The following is a 26,119-nucleotide window of genomic DNA, read 5'->3' as shown; positions in this document are numbered from 1 at the left end:
TGTTTATATGTACCACTCATCAGAATTGTATACATATGTGAGAGTTTTGGGGACTTGCATATGAGTATCTGAAAGGGAAGCCATTCTGTGGTTAGTGTGCACCTAGTTATACAGCTCTATGAACCACTGTGTTCTTGGCATGCTAAATCCCTATCCCTCTTTCTTGGATAATAGCACCTTCATTAATTTTTGAGTAAATATTGTCTTTCATTCCTGGTCTATGTGTTCGTCAGTTGAAACATCATCAGGAAAAGACATGCAACCAACCAGAGTGTCACAAATGATTATGGGGCCTACTTTAGGCATGGTTGTTACATGATATAATGAGCCAATGAAATTCAATCACAAGCTTCAGATGGTGTCATCAGGAAAAGATAAAATTAGGAGACTTCAGACTGAAGAATGAAGTGGATTTGTCAGGGAACCTCTACACGGGGGACACCTACATGGTGGAACTAATGAGCAAGGTGGAATCAGAAGAAAGATGCCCTTGTCTAGGTACCAGGGCATAGTCATGCTTGATAGAGAAGGAAGTTCAAAAATGCATTCATTAGTTACATGAATTCCCGCATTCCCACTACCTTCACCTTTGCCATTCAGTTTTGAATTGTATTTTTGTCACTCATAGCAATGATAACAACAACAGAAAGGTTCTTAACCAACATGCTAAACATTCATTTCTCACATGATACTGAATCTAACATTGCTCTTGCAATTCACACAAAGGCGTCAGGTTACCTGGAGGGAGCCTTGGATCTCTTTCCCTCCGACGATGACCAGTTCTGCCATGTCTTCAGCATGAAGAGTCCTCGCATGGACAAACAGCGTCCTGCCCACTGCAGTTATGTTTCTGAGAGCAACTAAGGTGCCATCACTGTTCACCTTGAAGTGTGGGCTTGAGACCTCATAGTGCAGCTTCTCATTGCCCTTGCAGTCACTGAAGGTCACTAAGGAAACACAAGAAACAGTGGAATGAAGGTGAGTAGGTTGGACAGCTTAACATTTGTGATGTTGGTGATCTTTTTTTAAACATGGATGGATGAGTGTGCCACTTCTTTACCAAGCTACCCTCTATACTGATCCAAGCCACTTGTCTCAGAGTGACTTAGACTTTGCTGATGGAGTTCGAATAATCTAGACACAAGCATGGGCTTGAGGTGCAGCTCAGATAGAAGAGTGGAACTCTATCTGGTCTCCAGCAATGTACAAACTGGGTACAGAGATAGGAGCCTAAAACCCCAGCACTTGGAAGGCAGAGGCAGGAGGATCAGAAAAAAATCATCTTTGACTATATAACTATATGACTACCCTGAACTACATGACATCATTTCAAAAGGAAAACACAAAAAGGCCCACCCTTGATCAACTTTTATTTTCTAGGCAAGTGTTCAGCATTGTTGAAGCTGAGGACTGGGGCAAGTCCTGTCCTCAGGGTTTGTGAATGGAGTGAGGGTCAGATGTTGCAGTGTTTGTTTGAAGGAAGTGACCTGTTTTTGCAATGTGTGAGTCTTTCTGCAGAACCACCACAGACAGAAGCTTCAAAGATGACACTGAAGACACAATATCTGAGCTGCAACTTGAAACTGGGTAGACCAGCAAGCCCTGCAGAAGGTGGAGGGCGTCGTAGCATTTAAGTATGTATTCAAAGATATGGTGAGTGTTCATGGAGGTGGGGGAGGTAACAAAATATATTTGAGGAAAGAGTACAACGAGGGGCATTTATGAGAGACGAATTGGAAATAAATGAGAGATGTAGGCAAGTGGAAGGGCATTCTGGAAATGTTTTTTGTTTAAGAAACAAACAGAAAAGCCAGTAAATTGGGGTGTTTCCTGGAAGCTGTCCACTATCCTATAGTATGGACTGTAGGAGCAGTAGGGATATGTTCTGGTTCTAGTGGAGAACAGAGTAGGAATCATTTAAGAGCCCTTTGAAATCCTAGAGAGATCCATTATAGACATGAGCTATAGAAAGTGGCTTGGAGATGGACAAGAAGAAAAGCCAAGAAAATAAGCTACTTTTTGTTTGCTAAGGACATATGGTAATGATAGAGATGGTTCTGGGAACATGGGGGATAGGGAGGCAAGGTCATGCTTTAGTTATTTAAAAAAATAGAGAAATTAAGATCTTGGATGAGCCTCCAGACACCACAATGCCACCAGTGGTGGCTGATGACAGTGATCATGCTTCCCTTTGGAGTGTCTCTGCCATGCCTGTAATCCCACCATTCTTGCTCTCTCCATGCATTCTATATCTGCTTGTCTGTCTCCCTTCTGCTACTGATTCTGAGGTTCCTTGTAGGCAAGCATACACTTGTAGTTTCTTTTTCACATGGGGGGTATTTTCTTGAAGATTTATTTTTCATGAATATGCCAATGTCTATGTATGCCATATGAATGTAAATGCCTGTGGAGACCAGAAGAGGGCATTAGATCTCCTAGAACTGGAGTTACATTTAGATGTGTATTGCCCAGTGGAGGTGCCAGAAATCAAACCAGAGTCCTCTAGGTGAACAGTAAGTGTTTTATTTTCTAAGACCCCACTGCATTGCTGAAACTCTGGCTAGAACTAAATATATAGAACGTTTATTCTTATGAACATATATGGTAATGATAAAGTTTAATGCATAAAGTATGCACAGTAAGAGATTAATAACAATAATGAGCAATAAAAAGAGCAATTATAACACTATTCTGTAATAAAAGCTATGTGGACAGAATCCAAACCACTAAATTGATCCTAATCATAATATCATATTCTAGCATTTGGCTGTACCAGCTTTGTTTATTCTACTAGCAATGAACATTGGGCTTATTCTCTCTTCCCTCATCTTCCCTCCCTTCCCCTCTCTTCATCTCTCTCTCTTTTTTCTCTGTTTCTGTCTGTCTCACTATGTGTGTTTCTCTTTCTGTGACTCTGTCAGTCTCTCCATGTCTCTATCTCTGTCATTGTCTATCTGCCTCTCTCTCTCTCTCTCTCTCTCTCTCTCTCTCTCTCTCTCGCTGCTGTGTGTGTGTGTGTGTGTGTGTGTGTGTGTGTGTGTGTGTACAATTTTACACTTAACACTTTTAGATTGCAGCTGACTGCAGGTAACTAAAGCCAGTGAAAGCCAAACTACCCATAAGGTGCAGGGCACACCTGTTTTCAGTGCTCTACCTGACGGCCTTGTCTGCTTCATTGATCTATATGATGGGACACAGAACACACAACTCCATGCATATCCATGGTGTCAGCCCAGAGGTATACCTATCACTCAGATCATGACACAGAATTTGACTGGTCCCCTCCCTTATTGAGTAAAATGGCTCTCCTCCTCCACAGTGGCCATATCACCATCAATGATGAAACCTCAGAGTCCACACCATGTATTACATTTGCTGGGGTGGAATCACCTAACAGATTCCCTTTTGTGTTTGAATTCCTTCACTCAACCTGACTTTTGCCAGGTTCACCCACGGGGTGGTTTAGTCAAATTACTACTTAGCAGCCACTAAAGACTATATTGATATCATAGTAATAAAGTAACTAAAAACTATCCTGGATCATAGTGCAGAATGTAGCTGTTTTAATTCTGTTGTCAACAAGCACTGGGGCTATTCTCAGCTTAGGTCTCTTAAAATGTTACAACTGGGAACTTTGTCCTTTATGTCTCCTGGAGACAATGTGGACTTGGCTCCTAGTGTACTGGTAAAGCAGGGAAAGACTGGATGGGCTGAAGCAATCTTGTTCTCCTAGGAAGACTGCACTTAAGATAACCATCACATTAGCTGGCAGTAATGATGGCTATTGTGGACGGAGCTAAGGTCGAGAGCTAAGCATTTACACATATTTTCTCATCTTCGCAAAGAAGAAAAACCATCACTGTGACATCCTCTACCTCGAAGTGTCTAGGTAAGGTCTCCACGGCTTAGAGAAAGGGCAAAGATCAGCAAACACAGTTTGTAAATAAGAAATGGAGGTAAGAATTCTGGTTCATAACAGTGTCATCACTACATAAGGACAACCCCCCAGTAGAGTAAAACCCTTCAGGGATCTGATCAAAACTGAATGTCAGAGTTCCATAGTTTCCTGATGAGTCCTGCTCCCATGGTCCCACTCAACTGGGAACTACACTGCATCCACTACCTCTTGGTCATACCACGAACATGATGGCTGGCTGATCTTGGTTGTTAACTTTACATCTGGAATCAACTAAAACCCAAACTGCGGGGCAGACCTATGAAGGATTTTCATGATAGAATCCTTTGAGGTAGAAAGACCCACCCTAAATCTGGGCCACACCTTCTGGTGGTAGCCCACCTAAAAAGACATGGAAGAAGGAAGAGTTTGCTTTAGACCTACTTGTCCTCACTCTTGCTGGCAAGTTCATCTACCTTGCTGTCATAGCATTCCTTCACTAGTGCTAGAACCTACTTCTTCTGGGTTTCAATGTAGCCTGAAGGCCAGCAGCATTCCAGGATAATCTGCCAGCACCCCAGGACCAGATTGGGACTGCTGAGAAAACCAGGCTTGTAGACTGTAACAACTACAGGATTCTTGCCTTTTCATTTGGAGGCAAGCATTGCTGAACTAGTCAAGCCACAGCTTGTAAGCCAGTATAATAAATACCCTTATAATATATGTAATCATTCTGTTAGTTCTGGTGCTCTGGAAAAATCTGACTAACAGACCCTGTGTGCCCGCTCCAGGGCCATCTTTACAGATGCTCAGGTGGACTTTGGTATCTGCAGTTCTCAGACTCTTGCTCCTCTCCTCTCACCATCTTGGTCATCAAGATTCCTCAGGCTTGCATGGCTTCAGTTCTTGGAGGTAAAATGTGCAGGGACTGTGCATGGCCGTCAGCACAGAGCTCACATCCACTGAGAGCCACACTCCCAAATGACAAGGCCTGCAGGGACTTGCTGCCACATAGCTGGCATGAGTACTGTGGCCACAGCCCACAGACAGGATCAAAGCAGACAGCCTCTGCTGTGGAAGGATGGGGAAGGGAAAGGCAGAGGACTGTGGGAGTCCGGGCTTCATTTTGAACTTCCCCTGTTCTTGCTCCTTCTCTTCTTATTTCCCTCCCTCTGCCTGCAGATTCCACAAATATTGAACAGGAACCTATATTGTGTGAGATGCTGAGTTCATAGTGCTCACAAGAACCATTGGTTCTTGAAATTTAATGAGTGACACATGTGAGTCCAGCACTCCTGTGAGTAACTGAGGAGCTCTTTTAGGGAGACAGAACTACAGCATGTGCAAAAGTCCTGTTTGCACCAAGTGAGCTGGACATAAGCAAGGAACAGGTACAGAGGCTAAGTAAGGAAGTAAGAAGCCAGGAGATGACTGGGCCCAGGGCCTGGGGCCTGAAGATCACTCAAAGCCTCAGTCATACGGGAATCTGTGAGCTTTCTACACTGTGATAGAGACCTCCCTTGAGTCTTTGGAAGCCAAGGCTTCTTACTGCAAAATGATGCACAACCATCAAAAGTTTTTCATGCCTAGGCTGTCTGTCAGCTCCTCCTGGATTCCATCACCATGCCTGGCACCTTCCCTGTTCCTGCAGCTTTCCTGTTTGCCTTCCCACACTTTGCTTTTGGTACTGGGTTTGGACAGGCAGAAGGTGCTTTGGACAGTCTTCATCCTGGAAACTCCTAATTAGTCACAACGACCCAGCTTCTTCTACTTTCATTTCTGCTGCTGGGGTAGATTACCCTGAACAAAAAGCAACACGGGGGAAAGAATCTACCCTGAACAAAAAGCAACATGGGGAGAGAATTTTTATTTGGCTCACAACTGCAGGTCATGGTCCACTGTTGTGGGTGATAAACATTGGATCCCCAGTGATTGGGTCTCCTCCTCCGCTGATGCAATAAGCCAAATCACACTGAATTAATAAGACCAGATAAACAGACCAAAGTAGAGTGAAGCAACTCCTGGGTGACTTTCAGGAAGGCAGAAGAGAGATCACATGGCAGGTCTGGAGATCAGGTTTTAAATACCCTGTAGGCATGGTCTTGAGCATCTCTAGGGGAGGAGCTGGCCCTTGGTAAGCTTTTGGAGGGGTGGGGTCTGGAATTGGAGGAAAGAGATTTCCAACAGTGAGGAAGCTGAGGCAGCAACTTAAAGCGTCTTGTTCACAGTCTAGAGCAGAGAGAGAATAAACACAATGAACCTTGCTTGCTCCTGTGAGCTTTCTCCTCTCATACTGTTCTGGACCTCCTACCAAGGGGATGGTACCACCCATAACAGAGCTTCCTAACTAACAGTCAAAGCAATCCCCCAAAGCCCCATAGACCTACCTGATTTGGACACGTCCCTGTTAAGACTATCCTCCCAGGTTATCCCAGGTCATGTCAAGTTGACGGCTCAGACTAACAAGTGTACAAATCAACAGCTAACTTTTCCATATGCTCTATTCCTACCATTTTCTAATACAAGGCCTTCGCATCAAACCATGTATCATAGCTCCTATCAATCATATCAATATATTTCTACTTTATCTGTTTGTTTTCGCAGCCTAGAAAAGAAACTGAATCTTGTTTTATTATTCATTTCTATGTACTTGGCAATAAACAAACCACTTTTATTCCATATGAGAAGCTAATAATAGCTTCCTTGAATCCCATTATTATCCAGGAGTAAAACGAAAATTTATTGGTGGGGATGAGGGTCCCTGTCCTGTTGTGAGCAGGGCAGGCTGGAGACGAGAATACAAATTGATATCAAGGCTTGCTATGCCCCTCACCTGTGGTAGAGATAGGTATAGAGGATTGAGCTACAGTTCTGCTCACACCCATTCACACAGCACACAGTCTCCCACGTTTCAGACTGACTCCATGTATCTGTAAAGACCAAGGTTCTAGCTCATTTCCCCCCATACCCTTGATGCAACTTTACATGTTCCCCAAACACAGCTGAAGCCAATGAGAGCAACTTGAACAAAAGGACCGCTCACAACACCTGCCATTCACCAGCATTAGCTGCATGGCTCCTGACAGCCCAGCTCTGTGCCAAGGCCTGCATGGTCCATATCTTCTCTTCACCACATGTCCACACTACAGCAACATTTTCTGGTTTTTACTTTTTCATTACCTACTTCCCTAAAGAGACATTTTAGGTATTTTCCTAAATTTTATCACTATCATAAAAATTTAACATCGCAGACACATTGATGTTTGTCTACATATTTCATGTCTATCTCAGCTTATTCTTTTCTAAGTAACTCTTTATTCCTTCCCACACAAAAATAATTTTTGTCTCCTTGGGGGCAATACAGTCCCACTGAGGATAACATAGAATAATGTAGAAGCATCATTTTCCATTTTACAGAAGAAACTGACTTAGGGACTTGTTTAATCAGGATCACACGAACAGAAAGGCACAAGGCAGGAACCCACCCCCAGTTGGACCTGTCTGTTTCGAATGCCCAAGTACATTCACTTCCTACTAGTAGAGGAACTAGATAAGAAGTTCCTCTACTTCTTATCTCAGCTTCATATCTCAATCCCCATGGGTATCCCGAAAATCCTCGGATGTCATCAGAGGTACCAGTGAGGACATCAGAGGTGACAGGTGGACACATCAAAGGAACTAACATTTTATGTGTTAGCTGAATATTAATTTAAAATGTAAGATCTGAAGAAAAAAGTCCTCACGAATCAAATTTATACCATGTCAGTATCCGAGATGTTAGATGATAAACTGCTCGTCTGAATGTCAGGTTTCCACATTTCCTAGCCATCCTTGACATAGAGTGGAGGCTGGGGACCTGGCATGCTGTGAACTGTTATTTCTGTGCCACAAGAATGGCAGTTTTCATGCTGGTTTCTGATTCTGACTCCTGTTGGAGCCCTGCTACCTTGGAACACCCTGCATCTTTACTCTTGCCTTCTGGGAAATGGGCTCATGGAAGACCCTTGTGACCTGCATCAAAATAGCACACACACACACTCTCTCACACACCTGTGCATAGAGCTCTTGGGGCTGAGCTTGACTCTCTGACAAGGATGATCAGCCAACTCTCCATCATCCCTTCCTCCTGCACAGCTTCCCTCTCCCAGAGGGTCCCTCTACTCCTGTGCCCCTCCACCTCCTCTTAGTCAGGCTTCCTTGCTCAGACCAGGAACAGTGAGCTGTTACCATGGAGATAGGCACTCCAGGCAGCTCCGCTCTGGCTGATTTTGAGGTCCGGTATATGTGCCTGTGAACCTATTTTCTTAGCCAGATGAAGCCCAATCCCTTCCTGGAGAGATTATTGAGAAAGAAGAGTGATATTAAGCAAGTAAAGCTGCAGTGTTTTGCCCACAGAAGACTCAATGCTAAGTGTTCATAAGAATCACTCTGTTTAAATCTAATCTGGGATAATTCCTAAGAAAGACGCTGCACTGAGAGCTTTAAGTCCACATTCAGGATTGCAATTCCTCCTCTCGTATCGTATCAGTTCCAGGTAGATATTCCTCTCTGGGAAGCGGGGAGGATTTTTATATAACACGCCTGTGGTGGTTTGAATAAGAACGCCCCAATATCACTCCCCACCCCTGCTTATCTGTCTAAAGACTGGTCCTCAGTTGGTGAAACTGTTTGGGAAGAACTGGGAGGAATGGGGGAGAAGAAGGAGGTGTATCACTAGGGCAGTCTTTAAGGTGTCAAAAGAATGGCCATTCCCAGTATGTTCTCTCAGCTTTCTATTTGCAGACCAAGATGCAGGCTCATCATGTCTTTGCTCCCCTGTCATCGTCTTTAACCCTCTGAAACCATAAGCCCAATTAAATGCTATATTTTATAAGTTTCCTTGTCCATGGTATTTCATCACAGCAACAGAAAAGTAACTAAGATAATGCAGAACATAAAAGTGTAGTTTTCTAGTACAAACACACACACACACACACACACACACACACACACACACACACACACACACACACACACCCTCCAAATCAATAAAAGTAAGTTTAGTCACAAATTCCTCCCACTGCTACTTAGCCCTTCCTTGGAATCCTGACCTGGGTTAAGCTCCCTCTCTGTCCATCCTTTATACAGCTCAGAGCTCCACCCTTGCCACTTTATAACCCAGGTCTGATACTTTGCTCATCACTGTGACCAAACACAAGATGTAACTGAAGGGAGGATATGCTTATCTTGGCTTACAGTCTGAGGGGACACAGTCCATCATGGTGGAAAAGCATGGCAGCAGGAGCAGGGACAGCTAAGCATATCAGGAAGCAGAGAATGGGCAGGAAATGAAGCTGAGCTCTCAAATCTCAGAGTCAAATCCCTCTCAGTAACACACTTCCTCCAACCAGGCTCCATTCCCTAAAGGTTCCTCAACCTTCTAAATTAACACCTGCAATGGGAGTGTGTGTTCAAACACACCAGCCTAGTAAGATACTTTACACTCAAATCGTAGCAGCAGAGACTGGGATGAAATAATATACTTAACATTGGTAGTGAAGGGTTGATTAAAAGCACACATTCTAGCAAAGGCTCAAATCCAGATGGCTCCTACGTGGTGACCAGTTATATGTAAGACAGCCCTGGCATATATGAAGAATAAAAACTTCATTAAAAGAGAAATAATTTATCCTAAAGAAAGAGACTTTTTAAAACCTACTTCATACCTATTCTAATACTATATAAAATTCCCCATTAAGGTGCATAAATGACAACCATAGCCATGCCTCTCAGTCTCCTATTAGGAACTGTGTGGGTTCTCCAAAGCATCAGTGAGGTGGTGCCAACTTGGCACAGAGATGAAGGCAATGTGTACCCAAAGTGCAGAGTTTAAAAAAACACAACTAAGGAAGAATTCCATAGCTTATGATGATCTAAAATGTTTGTTTCTATAGTGACCATGCTCACAGTATTAGTAGCTCCCAGTGATATTTCCAGAGATGACTCAAAGGAAAAAATTTAATACGCAGTTAAACTTGTGAACAAATATCTAAAACCTCTATGGTGGGAGGAGGCACTGATCTGTCTGTGATCTCTTGAACCTATTGGAGATTTCTTCACATACTTTATCATGGTGACATTTAAAATAGCTTCAAGAAAGAATTAAAAAAGAAAAAGCTAGACATATTATACACCCTACATGAGGATTTATGGGAATCAATTGTATAACATCACTCTTTGAGATAATCTGTGAGCACCCCAGGAGAAGAGAGGGGGAGGTAAAAACGCCCCACCTGGGGGAAAATGCAAATTAGATGATGGCACCACTCAGTGTTTCAATTATGCTTTCAGCGTGTTTCCACTCAAAATGTCCTCTGGGCTTAATGCAAATGTCACGAAAAGACAAACTTTAGCTGGGAGACAAAAGCCACAACTGAAATGGAAAGTTTGGCACATGAATTAAGGGGCTTAATCTTCCCGACCCCAGTGCCAATGCTTTTCACTTTCTTTGTTCTGAATGTTGGTTCTTAGGGATGAGAACCCCAAAGGCATAGATTTCTTACCATCACAGAAAAATGAAGCAGAGGAGAAAATTAAGCTGTATTACCAAGAAATAAGAAAATGCAGAGGGATTTAAATTTATCTGCTAAGTACTGAAGAGTTCTGCTCCTACAGATATATGGGGCCTGTGATATACTTATAAGGGCATTTGGCTCCATCTGTGCCCTATGCTCTCCCATCTTTGATGGAAAATGTTTCTAAACGTTGTAGGCATTGTTGGAGGCTTGCAAACTGCATCTGTGGTAAATTCTCTCAGCATTGATGCTCATACTCTTTGTGTACTGGTGCAAGGATGTCTGTGATTTGGGAGGGAAGTCTGTGAGTCAGCCATCCTAGGGAACGTAGGCTTCACAGGGATGGACAGGGTCTGCTCCTATCATCCCTACCCACACATGCAGGAAAATGACTCTTTCTGTGGTGTAGAGAAGTCTTGATCTATAGCAGCACTTGTCAGATTCAATCACACTGTAGATTCCATGATACCAACTTGCCTCCAACTGCCTTGCAGATCCTCTGAACTATATCACTTCAAAGGACAACCTGTCCTAGCCATCTTCAAAGACTTTGTACTATCCCTGAATGGGTAAATGTAAACTGTTTATTCTTTCAGTGAAGTGCACCTGTCTTCCCAGGACCCCTTGACTAACTAAAAACATGGAATTCAACTTCCCTGATACTTCTGAAAGGGCTAGCATATTAGCTGAACTTCAACATCTGGGGGCTTTGTGAACAAGGCCTTTCCAATGAATAAACTGGTATTTAGTTCATAATCATCAGATGGACCTTCATGAGATGTAGGAAACTACCTGATGGCCCTTCATGCCCCTCATACATCACTGGTACCCAGAGGCACCAGCATCCTCTGAAAGAACTCGTGGGCTTAGTCCAGAAGCTCTTCAACTCCATGAATGACACAAACAACACTTCATCTGCTTTCCCAAGCCCTCATGCCTTCTAGACAATAAACCATCACCCACATGTATGCAGTATCACTCATGTTGGAGCACACAGTGACGACAGGTCCTTCCTCCAGCCTCCATTCATAATACCCTCCTGGTACCTGAATGCACTGGGTTTTATTCTGGGCTCCATGTTTGGCTCAGAATTGTTCTGACATCCACAGAACTTATGTGAGGTCCTGGCAGCATCTCACCATGACAGATGAGCTCAGGAGTGGATTTGTACCTCCAAAGACTGTGTAGATTTGATAGTTGCACAGTACTCATAAAACAGCCTTAATACCATCTCACGCATCAATTCCAGCTTTGATAAAATAGAGCTTCAATTCTATCATGTCAGGGAAGATATAATGAATGATTCAGCCAAGGGAATCCTCAGTACAAACCTATTTTTGCCATGTAACCCTGTAAGGGTTTCCTCTTAGGAAAAGACAGAGCCCACATCTCCTTTCAGGGGATTTTTTTCACATCTGCAGACCATTAAAAACTGAGCTGCTAGCTTCCAGTTTCTTCCTTTTTGTCAAACTTATCTTTCTTAAATCATGGAAGGCTGCTTTCTGATTGGATGCCGAGCAAGTCTCTCCCATGGTAATTGCAAATTTGGAGTTGGAGATGGAGTGATTTTATACATTGCAGAGAGCCTGACACTGTACATGCTCAACTCAGTTGAATAAAGAAACATCAGGACTGTTACATGGCAGCCAAGCATTTAGAGCCACTTCCCAATTCAAACTGAGAAATAATGACAAGAGTACAAGTGAGTGTCTGAATAAGTTGATCAGGAAATTCCTCAGCCAATGGGATAGAGATGTGGATTCAGCCAGGCTGAGAACCACCACATCTCAGTGTGTAGAGATTGCCTTAGTCACTTCTGATGAGTCAACTGGACTCCTTACAATGTCCTTGGCTCACCATGTCCCTACTAATTTGTGTGTATTTGTGTTCCTCCTGCTGAGTATCTCCAGGGTAAGTAAACACAAGGAGAGATTTCCTCCACTAAGGATAAATGCCCTAACAGTTGTAGTGATAGGAGCACTCATTTGTGGCAGGGTGCACTGGGATTAAGATCCAAGCTATGTTTGATACCCTAGCAAGTCTTATAATTCCAGGTTCCTCTCAGCTCTACCAGCATATATTCCTATGGAGGGTAGAGCCTATAAGGAAGACAGTATGTGCACCTAGAGAGAGGCACAGAATCAGAAGATAGATGGCAAGAAGACATGGCACTGCTTCCCTGGCTAGCCCTGTGGGTTCATGGTTCATGGAAGAGGCTGTATATCCAAGTTCCAAGACTTGCAAGCCATTGGAAAAATGGATGATTCCCAGTCACTGTTGTTTTTGTATCTGAAAACAAAGTACTAATGGGGAGTGGCAGTGTAGCCCTGTTCACTGACTTTGCCCCGGTTCTGGGAAGGCAAAGGCAGTGATGGGATGCCTTCACTTCTAAAAGGAGTCATAGATTTGGGATCTTGATAGAGGGTCGTTCCAACAAAAAGGGCAGTGAGGGAGCCCTTCCTCTAAGAGCCTTCCAGAAATGTCAGTCAAACAGAGGATAGGAGAGCACTTGGGAGATGATCTGAGCTCCTGCAGAAGCACATGGAAAGAAAGCTCAGGAAGAAAAGGGGAAGTGGGCACTTGGGGGGGCAGGGGGATCCAGTTGTGCAGGTAAGAATTACTGCAGGGTGAATATTGGTATTTATTTGACCTCATATTTATCCAAATCCTGGAAATGCCTACACGAGTTCAGGTTATCACTTAGGAGGCCTGGTTCTTTCTGCATGAGACAATTTGCCTGTCACTGGATTCTTTCAACCAGAACCTGTCTAACTATTGAGCAATGTATTGGGATACAGTCCAGTGGTAGATGATTCTCATACAATGGGAGAATTAGATTATCCCAAAGCTCAACATATTTATCCAGTAGCCCATTAAAAATGTCATTTGTTCACTTATAATGTGCAGGACAGTAGACAGGAAGGAACAAATGCCAACACAAAGATGAATACCATGTGCTATCTACCTCCATGATGTTCAGAGTCTAGAAAGCTGACCCTGTGAGGATTTGGAGGGCTGCCATATTGAAGCTTAGTGTTCCATTTAGTCATCATGTCAAAAGGCCAAATAAGTAGCATATGGTAGAAATTACCAACAGACATACCATAATTCAATGTAATAAATTCTTCCTAGAAGGAAGAGTGAGCCAACTGGAGAGCAGGCTTGCCACTCCCAGAGGCACTGAGGCAAAAGCTTATCAACAAATGTCTTATATCACTGAAGAGCTGAGCTTTCTAAAAGTATCTTTGGAAGCCAATATTAGCCTATTTTTCACAGAATTTATTATAAAATTGAATTTTTCTAGGCAATTGAGCTTATACATGCTTAATTATAAAACCAGGGTTTTTTTTTTACATAAAATTTAATAAGCCAATCTTGAATGAGTTTATTTCAAGTGGACAGGTTAGTTGGGTATCAAAAAAATCTTTAAAATATTAGAATGTATGTAAAATATCAAGCCTTGGTTTATGTAGCTAGAGATGCCATATGCCACCAGGTATACTTATTCCACTCCAATTTAGTTAGTGTGAGTGGCCCTGGCATCAGAGGGTCTTGGTTCATATAAATATACACTGAGGATCACAGAACCACTTTCCTTAAGATTTTAAAGGCATGCTATGGAGTCTAAACTTGATGCCTTTTCAGTGTGGCACCTGACTTCCCTAGTAATGGTTCCCATCTACAGAGCATTCTCTACTATCTCAGCAGTGAGCCCACCATCTGACCAACAATATTTCTTAAATCTCCCATAGACCCATGAAAGCACGGTTTTATAGACAAGAAAAACTGAGACTTATAGAAGTAAAGGCTATTTCTTAAGCAAAAAGAGTAAAACCAGAGCAGTCATATCCCTGCCCTATGACCTGGAGGAAGAGGGGAGGGCTGGATTATTCTGGGAGCAGAAAGCTAGCAGCACCTGGCTCAATTGGAGGCCAAACACTCTCTGCATGAAGCTAATCTTAGAGTGAAGATGCCTTCCAGGGGGAACCCACAGAGCAATAGTCATGGGTCAAAGCCAAGGGAATCTTTGCATTCTAAGAGGACCTGGGAGCTCCATCTGTGGGACCTATAGATGCCATTTTGCAGATCAGAACATCAAAATCTGGTCAACAGCTCCTAGTAAAGTGATGTGTATAAAGCTAGAAGCAATAGAAGAGGGGAGTTAGCTACCCTCCCTCTTACCAAAGAACTCTTGACAGAGCTTGAGTAGAGACCTTTCCCTTACTAGTCCTCTACTGAATTATCACAAGTCCTGGGGCCAAAGGCAGCACAGAAATTTCATCCATAATCTTTGGAATGTCAGGTTTGGTCTTCATCAAAGTCATAGGTAATTGGTAGGTAGTATGTGGCTGTGTATCTTTGGTCTAAAACTCTGGGGGTATTTTGAGCTTCCCACTCTTCTTTCATTGTGGTACCTGGAGTGCTTCTATGGAAAGATAGACTGAACTCCATAACAGTCTAAAAATGTCTCCCAGAAGACAGGGTGTTGTTTGGAGGCTGAAGAACATGACCTAAAGCAGCAGTGCTTATCTTTCCTAGAGTCCCTTTTATAATTCAAGACTGTTGGCTTTTAAGCAGTCAACAAGGATGTCTCAGTCATACTACTATAGCCCCTGTAATGCTACTTTCTGCACTTTAAACATTTTCTCATGACCTTCACTCTGGTAACCTGGGAGCTCTGTGAGGGCAGCACTTCCTGAATCTGTTCCTTTCTAGTTATGCTCAGTGTTATTCCTAGCACAGAGATGGCAGTCCAAGAGTATTAGTGGAGTCATTGTGGTTGCAACCAATTAATTCATTCACCTCCTCCCTAATTGCAATGGATAAGACTTTCACCAGCTGTGATTACAAACTGCTCTGCCTAGTTGACAAGATCCAATCAAGAAATTAAAATACAGTAATTTGGCTTGTAGCACATGAAGCACAATTAATTCTTGTATGCATATACAGATATTTTTGATGTCAGCAGGAACATGAGCAACCCTTAGATTATGCCTATTCACCCTCCAGTTGCCAAAAGATACCAAATACTTCATGCATTATTGCATTATCCCAAACTCTAGCCTGGTGGGGATGGAAGGAAATGTCGGCCAAGTTTGTCTTGCCACTCGTTAAAGGTATTCTAGTTTCTCATGATTTCTTCGATCCACAATAACCCTTGTACCTTTCCCAGGAAGTAAAAGCCAATGTAGCCAAAGGCTTTTGCATTCTGTTTCTTCCTGCCTGCATTACCATGGAAGCTCATGAACCAAATGTAAATCATAGCTTCCCATGAAAAGTGGCAACTTTTACAATTGAAGGGTTCTTCTATGGGATCTCAAGTGCATTACCCTGATTATAGAAGGGCCCACGTGTCTGAAAATGTTCTTTTAACATACCCACAACAAGTCGAAGGTTCTTGAGATTTATAGCTCATGTTTCCTTCTTTATATATACGCTTCAAGCTGAAGCATATGGTCTCACACAACTGTGATATTTACGATAACGAATCACAGATGTTTAAATGAGTGTAATCTGAAAACACTCAAATGCTAAGATGCTGCAATCTTACCGCAAACATTACAAAGTGAGGACCTTTGGATTATGTTGATTTCCAGAGAGTACCAGGAGAAATGTGGCTTTACACATCTCCAGATGACATGCAGAAAGAAACAGCCTCCCCCCCCACCCTGTTCAAAATAACCATGGAAGTTTGAAGGTGTAGATTTACTTATTCTCTTAAGACAGTGAACTGTATCCACGTCTGGACACAGGTAGGCATACAGAGTGGATAGTCTTTCACTTGTATCCACTCCAAGACTCATTATGGAATGGTCATTTTTAAATACAAAAGGTTAAAATGTGGTCAGTTGGAGAGACAGGGAAGGGACAACCATTTATCTTGACATTAGCCATACATGATAATGTATATTTTACCAAGTTTACAAACTATATGCATATGAACATCAATAATTACAATTGATTTTGACTTTTATTTTAAACTTTTCCCATGAGCTGTACATGATGGCACACACTTGATATTCTAGCACTCGGGAGGCTGAGGCAGGAAGATGATGAGTCTAGGCATAGCATGGATTACATAGTGAGATACTATCTCACAGTCAAAGTCCCCTTTGTAACATCAGGTAGATAGATTCTCAGCAATTAATTTTCAAGAATAAATAGACCAACTATATTGTTTGCCATGGCCTCATTGTATCTCATAGTTGTAGATGTCATATCTGCAAACCTTTCCACTAATGCTGGATACCTAGGTGTTTCCTGTTTCATAACAAGCAGCTGTGCAATAAAAGATACTTTCATTCCTGCCTCTTGTGCAGATGTTTGAGTAGTTGAGACTCCTAGGAAACTGCTGCTTCAAAGGAAATACCATTTATAGTTTATGCCGACTCAGGAACCACGCCCCTAGAAGATTTCATCAATGTGGACTTGAGTCTAAAGAGCATGAGTGTGCTCTGTCCTTGAATAAATGACTGCTGATGTTGGTGTGTCTTGTCTCGTTTGTTGCCGATTTAAGGCTGAGAACAAAGCATGGCATTGAGTTGTAGGATACTCGGGTGTTTAAAGACCCACTGCTACCTCTTGCTTTGTACAGGCTATGAGCTTTCCAGAAACAGAAAAGCTTCTGTTTCTGGCCATCCTGTCCCCAGGGCTCTACAGGTACCTGAGCATGTGTGTTATGGAATGAACATTTGCTTGCGTAGAGAAAGCTTATCTTCCTGCCAGAACACAGTCCCTGCCTGAGCATTGCTTTCAATAGGACATCTTGATTCAGATTCTCTTTCCCCCTTATATTTTGTTCTTCTAGAGCAGAATAAAACCTTTGGACAAGCAGGAACTTGGGCAGTCCAGAAATTCTTGCATGTACCATAGATATAGAGCTGGAGAAGCTGTGGGCACTCAGTAGATACTATCTAAGTGGATCAGTTAAGACCTTCAGATGATGCCCACACCCAAGTCCACACCAGCTCATAACTGAAAGGAAGAGTGTGGTTCTTCTGCTTTCTGTTTCCCTGTTCTCCTAATCATGTGAACAGGGAGGGAGGTTCAGCTCCTCGGGAAATGCTGAATTCTCCTCCACAGATGAAACATTAGGCATGTGTGGAATTGGTAAACTGAGGCAGGGGAATGCTCTGGTATCCTCCCGAAAATAGATAAAACTTGGAAACTGTTCTCATGCTCCTTCAGGCTGGCATGAAAGTCTAAAGTCCATTGAGAGACACAAACAGCTTGTGGGTTGTCATAGGACCACACACCACTCTAAACAGAAGTCAAGGATTCACAGCTAGCATGCAGTTCTAGCCCACTGCCTGTTTCTGCAAATAAATTTTGTGAGATAATGCCACACCATTTACATGTGATCTTAGCTACTGCTCTACAGTTCTACATCTGTAGAATTGAATAGATTTTAAAGAACAACGGGAGGAGGAGGAAAAGAAGGAGGAAGAAGAGGAGGAAAAGAAGAAGAAAGGTAAGAGGAAGGGGCAGAGGAGAAGAAAAAGCAACAAAAGGGCAGTCTGCCTTGCAAGAATTACATGTTTTTATTTGGTACTTTGCAAACGGAGGTTGTTGACCCCCTTCTAGGGCAAGGTCATGTTCCACTCACATTCATAAGGATCCATTCTAAGCCATTTTGGTGCGCAGGCCAATAAACTCATGTAGGACATATTTCACACTCTTGGCTTCATGATTAACCATAAAGATAATCTACAGAATGGGAAAATGACTCAGACACTTGCACATAAATGTTATGCCAATGTGCGCGTTGCCTTTAATTTTCTAAAATGCAATATGTTGAGAGAAAATTTCCATTCAAAGTAGAATCTCAAGAGTCTCTGCTTTTTAAATACTCTTTTAAAATCCATTATCAGTCATTAAGTATAGGGACAAGCTACAGAGAAAATGAATTGTCCCCAAGGAGCAGAAGGGTACTATGTGTATCTGTATATTTATGTGTCTAAGACAATAATTTAATTTAGTGCTAAGAAACTGCCTGGTTTGTGCTTTTTTTTAAATCAACTTTCCATGTGTTATTGTTTGTCCTCAAGGTTGGCTTCCCACATGGGAAAGGATCTGTCATATATTAACATGATTTATCATAAAGTTGTGTTCTTTTCTTGTATGTAGTCTGTCATTATTTCCTCTCAAATGGCCAAGAGGGCTGCCCCATTCTCTAAATGGAACCAATTGAACATTTAGCTTCCTAGAAAACATAATGGAAATTAACCAGCCCAAAGGTGAGAAAGCAATAATGATTATTTTCTCTCTGATGAGGCTTTGGGTCATTAGCAAAATAGTCAAGTACTGCTTCTTTGAATAAAGGAGCAAACAGAAAAAAAAAACAAAACAACAACAACAAAACATCTGAAAGCGACAACCCTTCAAATTGCTTGAATAGCTCCAGGAAGTTAGGAGATGTGCTACAATGTTGAAAAGAAATAGCCACTGTGTATAGCAAGTACTTCCAAATCCAGTGAACCCAGAGAGACACCCATTTAAACTATGACACAAATCCTCTCTGTAATTCTCCAAGTTCGTGTTGACTGCTTTCCTGTATTGGTCTTTAATGACTGTTCAGTAAAGCATCATTGAGTGAGCTCTTCTCTCAACATTCAAATACTTTGGAGCAACAAGTGGCCATTCTGGGCTGGGGAAAAGCACAGAAGTAAAATGTGGTGATCTAATCACAGTAGGAGTGTGTGCCATGAAAGAAAAGTGTAACCCAGAAACTTATTCCTTCATTAGTAGTAACTGGCCATGTCAACCATGTCTTCAGAAATGCAGCACTTGTTAAGTTAACTTGACTGACCCACGAGGGGGGGGCAGACAGAACTAAAAGCAGACTCCTTGTTTGGGAGTTTGGGTGTGGATGTTAGAGAGGGTAAAATGCAGGGCTTGCTGAAAAGCGTTGTGCAACGAGAGATGAACACAGAAGAGAGGAGCAGTTCAGACACAAAAGGCTGAGAAACTAATGGGGAATAGAATAAGAGAGAGGAGGTCAGGAAAGGTGGCGGAAGACCACTCGTGTGCCTGCTGGGGAACTGAGCTTTTAACAAATGTGCTTTTCTTAGGAAGTGTGTGTGTGTGTGTGTGTGTGTGTGTGTGTGTGTGTGTGTGTGTGTGTGTGTACATCACTATGTTTATTGAACAATGTGATGTAGGAAGCATGCTTTACTCTTTCATTGACCCAGGTTGAAACAACAGTTTTTGAGACATGGGAGCCACAGGCGAAAGGGACAGTGAAGGCATAAAGTCCCAGAGATCCATATACATCACGGAGGGCTTGAGTGCCCTCCACTTACAGGAGGAGGTCATTCACCTTCATGTAAGCATCCCCATGTGAGTGCAGTGGGCCCATGAGTTTCTGGTGTTTATCCAGCTGTATTTCCAGCCAGACACTGTGTTTACAACATGCATTATGTCACCACCTCACCAGGTTCCCACAACAGTGCAGGATCCTAATGTACGTCCCCATTCACAACTGATAAACAGAACCTAAAGGGAAAAAAAGAGATATATGTAGAGAACTCTGAACTCCACCAGGCCTGTGTGACTTCACAGTTTACACCTTTTCTCTCCCCTTTACTCAGCAAACTTAGTTCTACTTCTATCCATAGGGCTAGTTAGTGTCTTTGGTCAGGGAATCAGTCACTTAGAAGAAAGTGACAATGTTGCCTGGTGGTAAGCTTGGGTAGACATGGGAACCAAATACTCTGAACAGAACTAAGAGGTCATTTGGTTTGAACTTGAGCCAGAAAAGCTCCACAGAGGAAGGGAAAAAGCATTAGCTTGAAGGATAAGGAGAAGCAGAGCTGTTTCTACCAATGTTAAAATGGATGGGTCGATTTCACTGTGGGCTGCATCTGATCTCATGCTCAGAAGCTGTTCCCAATTCCCTGAAAGTGAAGCATCTCTGTGACCTGTGAGGGCTCTGGGTAGGTACCACGAGAGCCTTCAGTCTGGTTGGCAGCAGGTCCACCAACAAAGTGGTGCCTTTGAACAATCTCAGCAAGGACAAGGCAGCACACATTTCAAACAAGGAAGGAAAAACAGGATAGCAGAAGCGAAACATGCACAGGGACAGAGTGCCTCTTGATCTCGTGTGCCCAGAGAGATGAACTTGGAGAAAACATGAGAACAAAGACTGTATCCTATGGTTTATGCACTTGGATTAAAACAAGCAAAGAAACTCAAAGACCCCAAGCCCTCATTACTGAGAGTTAATTATTTATCTCAATTGAAACTTTTTCCCAGTGCAAGCAGGAGGGGATCTTACTGGTGTTTGGAAGGAGTAGTAATTCCTGATCTCCATTTGTCTTTTGAGAACAGAATGGGATTGACATAGATCATGGATGGAGTTCCTGGGATAGTAACACGTGCATCCTTAGGAACTTATTGGACCTAAGATTCTCAAGCCCCCTTCTTAGTCCTACTAAATCAGAAGCTCTGGGTGGAGACCAGCAACCCATGTTTGTGCATAGGTATGATGGTACTTGATAAAGGCTGAGTATTCCTAATGTGAAAATCCAAAACAAAACAAGAAACAGTACTGTGTGAGGGCTGTGTGACACAGTGCCTTAACAGAAAGGCATACAGCTAGGGAGATGGCTTAGTGAGTCAAGCATCTACTAAGACCTGAATTCAAATCCCCAGAGCCCACATAAAAGCCAGACTTGATAGTGTGCCTGTAATCCTAGAGTTCAGAAGGAGAGTCAGGAACACAGAGACAAGAATCCCTGGAAGCTTGTAGGCCAGATAGCCTGGTGTACTGCAGTACCACACAGAAAGAGAGCCTGCCCCAAGCAAGGCAGAAGGTGAGAACCTACATTTCAAGATGCCCTATGACCTCCATATGGTGAGTGCACGCACGCACACACACACACACACACACACACACACACACACACACACACACACGAGAGAGAGAGAGAGAGAGAGAGAGAGACAGAGAGACAGAGAGACAGAGAGAGAGATAGAGAGAGAGAGACAGAGACACAGAGAGACACAGAGAGAAAGACAGACAGACAGAGACAGACTTTAAAAATAAAAAAAAATGTGAATAGAGATTGCTGTGCAAAAATTAACTTCAGGGGGTTAGACAGATAGTTCAGTGGTCAAAAGCACTTTCTGTTTTTGCATGGGACACAGATTCAGTTTCCACCATCTAAATAGTGGCTTATCAGATTCCATAATTTCAGGTCCAGGGGATCTAGCACCCTCTTCTAGCTTCTGAAGGCACTAGGCAAACCGGTGGTATACATACATGCAGGCAAAGCACTCATACACATAAATAAAATGAATAGACCTTTGAAAAGAAAATAACTTTCTGTATGAAACAGAAAGGAACCTCGTGTTTAGAGATGGGTTCTGTCCCCCAAGATGTGTCATTATGTAAATGTTGATGTCCCCAAATCTGAAATCTGAAACTCCGCTGGCTCCACACATTTCAGATCAGGGATCATCAGCTTGTCATGAGTGATCTCCAGAGACTCCCTGTCAAAGTTTAAATATGAAATGTCTCCCACCGAGTCCTGTATTTGAAACACTCTGTCTTCAGCTACTGGCATTGATGTGGGAGATTGTGGAGACTTTAGGAAGTGGGGGTGATCTGGAGAAAGTAGTTCTCAGGGGGTGGGTCTAATATTTTATAACCATGCCCTGCTTGCTGCCCCATCCTCATTCACTCTGATGTGAGCATGCAGCCTTACACTCCTGTCACACAGACAAGAGTCACCCATGTCACCCTGGCTTTCTGCTATGATGAACTGGATCCCCAAATCATGAATCAAATAAAAACCCTTAAGTTGCTTCTTGCCAGGCAAGTATTCTCAACAATGAGGAAAGAAGCCAATACTTAGCTTACAGCTACACAATGTATTACAACCATGCAATATATATTCAAGGCTAACTCTTACAGTATTTGATACTAACTTCTTCTTATAACGTTAAAACAATTAAATCAGACTTACAAATTTAGTGTGTGTGTGTGTGTGTGTGTGTGTGTGTGTGTGTGTGTGTGTATCTTTATGCATGTGTCACAGTCCAAGCATGGTGGTCAAAGGACAGTTTAGGGAATAGGTTCTTCATGTGGATTCTAGGAACTGAACTCAAGTCTTCAGACTTGGTTGCAGTTTCTTTTATCCACTAAGTTGTCTTTCTGGTCCTTGATATTGGCATCTTAAAAATATTGCCAATTAGATATCCAGACATCATATCATCTTTGGAGTCAGAGTGATGTTGGGCTGAGACGTGAAGATACTCTCTCCACTCTCCCCCTGTGCAGGATTTTTCATGGAAATCTCTGACCTTCAATTTCCCACTCTGAAAAATGGAAATAATGATACCTATTACCTAAAATTGTCTCCAGAAAACAAAAGAGAACCAGAAAAGCATCTGTTGCATAGGTAGACAATATGAAATAGTTGCAGGTGTAGTTTTATTAAGATAATAGGCCCAACCACATCAGTTTACAGCCCTTCTCTTTTAATAAATATCATACTCTAGGAAAATGAAAATACAGCTCTTATTGATCTGCTCTACTTAAATGGAGAGGTTGTTTTTCTGCAACACTATTAGCAGAAGTACATATGTCTCAGAAGATGCAACATAATGGATGCTAATGTGAAAAGGTCCCATGAAATGTCCTTTAGTTGTTCATTCTTTTAAGTGGGATAGGCAGGCAAATTATCAGGACAGAGAGAAACGGGGAAGGAGAGAGGAAGGCTCAGCCCAATCCAGGTCACTACCATCTTCAACCTGGACCACAGTAGGTGGCTTCTTACTATGGTATCAACAAGACAAAGACAAGTTCAGATATGGCTTTATGTCACTATCACACAGAGTTTCTACCTCATTTGGAGTAAAGTCCAGGTTAGAACACTCTAGCCTGCATGGTTCGATTCATGATATTCTGATCTGCTTTTCACTTAATCACTCAGCCCCACCCAGATCCCAGATTTCCCTCACACTGAAAGAATCTTTCTTCCAGCCTTGGGCCCCTTGCATTTATCAGTCTCTCTGCCCTCAGTGGCCTTGTCCAAATTACCAGGAGCCCCTTTTTGTCAATTATCAACTTTCTTCAGGGATCTGTTCAAAAGTACTTTCTTGAACTGATCATTTAATATTATATCCATCACTACCTGGCATGTCTCTGTGGCTTTGCTTCTTTGGTATCTCCAACTGTCAGAATAAATCCATAATTCTTACTAGTTATAGCATTTACTGAGTGCCTTTCACTAGAACATAGCTTCATGGTTTCCAAGAGTTTGGAGCAGTATGTGATATTAGTAGCTCTGGAAACATGGCAATTTGACCAAGGAATGGATTAATTTCTGCTCTTCATGTACTTGTAAGGTTTGTTGGTCATCAGTCACTTAATGATGAAGAAGAGAATGTATGTAGACAGGATCAATGGGAGAAAAGGAAAACACAGAATCAAAGCTTGGTTGTTGCTGAGATAAATATTAAGTATGGCTTTGGAAAAAAGAAATGTCAAGTGGGATTCATAATGTCTTGAACACCCTCCTTATTGCCATCATCTAGGTAGGAGGGCTAAGGAGAAGGTGGAGTGGCTTAGTAGCTGGAGGCTAATGTCACTGCAGAGCTAGGTTGCATCATGATGTCATGTGATCACATCAATAGTAAAGACTCAAGACTACCCAATACCAGCTGGGACCAATACGGCCAACCCAACCACTGATGTTCCCTATCACTATCAGCTTTACAGAAGTGCCTGCCTCCATTGTGCATCTCAGGCTATGCCACATCCAAAACCCCTGTGTTAGGAATGCAAAGGGAGCCAACCACCTTTAGGAAAGTCATACCATATTGCTAGAATTCCCTGTCTTAAACTCATGAGTAATCCTCCCTCCTCACCACTCGTTTGTCCATAAAAAAAGCTCTCTGAAATCACTCTCTCCAGGACCCAGGACATTTCCACCCTGCAATAAAGCTTTCCACCAATCCCTTCCTTTGTCTCATCTCTAAATTCTTTCTCTGAGAGTATAAGAAGATCTTAGTCTTACCTGTGTTTGACTTTTCCCCAAACTTCAACCAGCACCAATACCCTATTTTCCAGCTGGTAGGTCACCTTTACCAGGGGAGCAGGAGAGTAAGATCTTAGCTGCATAAAGCTTAGCATTTGAGATGACACTGGACAAGCTAATCTACACTTGGATCTTCAGCTTCTACATCTTCAAGGTTTCCGGGACTTCGGTGAAGATGAAATGAAACTGCTTATAGCTCACTTGTCACTGTTTGGGGCAGAGGAAGGGGCCTGTGGATGCCACAATGTTTTCTCATTGTAACTTTTAGCACTTGAGACTGGGTATTTTTGGAAACACATACCAAATACAGGACTTTAGCACTAAATCAATGTTGCAATCTCAGGAGCTAAACTTGTTCTGTTCTGACTTGGCCATCCTTAATCTTGGGATGAAACTGGGGCATGAAAATATAATTGCCACAACATTGAAAATAATCAGTTTTTAAACATCAATAAAGATGCCTGGCTTCTCATGAACTCTCCACTCGTTGCGGCTGGCTCCCTTGTTTTCTTGTTCAGACACCATCAGTGGCAAAGCAGCCATTCTAGGAATGAACAATCCTCATTTACAGGCTGTCAACAAAGATGAGCAAATGGCACCCCAGAGAACTGTGTCATTAAAGCTGTAGCACTGGGAAGCTTGGCCAGCCTCCTGCCTCACACCATCTTCTGTAGACATAGCCTTTGATTTGCCCCGGAAATGCGGGCTTTCCAGTTTTATGTTTTTTGCTTTTTTTTTTTTTTTTTTAACAAAGAAGATGCCTTGGGGGAAAGCAAGCTGTGTCAGTCAAAACCATTTATGAGACATATCTGGATTTTGTTTTCTTATACACCTGGGGAAAGGTGTCTCAGATGGCATTTTTTTGACTCTGTATTAACAAAAGGTTATATTTATTATCTCTTGTATCTGAAAACACACCCCCAACAAGCTGACACACACTCTTAAGGCACTTAACTTTTTTTTTTTTATTTCAGATGCGATTGAGATTTTAAAGTATCACTATGGAGATTTCACCAGGTGGAAATTACCATAAAGCTTCAAGTTAAAGGACAGCTAGGTTCAGCATTGTTCAGCTGAAACAAAAGCCATTTTAAGCTGTTGACCTCAATGATGCTAAATGGAATGCTGATCCTGGATAGAGGATATTGCAAGGCAATGTCAACACAAGTTCAACTGCAAACCAGTGACTTTTATTACATTAAAAGCAAACAAACAAAACAAAACAGGCCAGGGTGGAAATGTTCTGAACAAATTAGGAGAAGTAAAATTTATCTCAATATTTCATTTTGAACTGGTATTGATGCAGATGTCCCCCCATCATAATTTTGTTATATATATATTTCTCTGTGTGAGTATACACATGTGTGTGTATGTGTCTGCGGAGGACAGAAGAGGTTATTGGTTTCCCCAGAGCTAGTGTTATGGGCACCTGTGTGTCACCCTTCATGGGTTCTAGGAATGGAACTTGGTTCCTCTGAAAGAGCAGTGAGTATTCTTAACCACCTACCCATCTCCCCGCCCACAAACTCCTAACTTCTGCAAAGTCTCTTAAATGCCAAGTACTCATTTAAAGGACTTAACCCTTGTTAGTATATTAAAAAATAAAATGAAGGACAAGGCAAAAG

The 26,119-nt window shown here is 42.4% G+C and overlaps 1 protein-coding gene across 1 annotated transcript in view; it reads right to left on the bottom strand.

The window, feature by feature from the left end:
• Cdh13 (cadherin 13) overlaps nucleotides 1-26,119 on the bottom strand; it is a 997,178-nt gene that overhangs the window by 606,029 nt on the left and 365,030 nt on the right. The window contains 1 exon segment of the mRNA XM_035442709.1: nucleotides 739-947. Within this exon segment, the coding sequence (XP_035298600.1) occupies nucleotides 739-947 (209 nt within the window).

This window comes from Cricetulus griseus, chromosome 3 (genome assembly GCF_003668045.3).
Source record: "Cricetulus griseus strain 17A/GY chromosome 3, alternate assembly CriGri-PICRH-1.0, whole genome shotgun sequence".
NCBI classification, from domain to species: Eukaryota; Metazoa; Chordata; class Mammalia; order Rodentia; family Cricetidae; genus Cricetulus; species Cricetulus griseus.
Note: the sequence above shows the minus strand (reverse complement) of the source record. Positions and strands in the feature narration are given on the sequence as shown.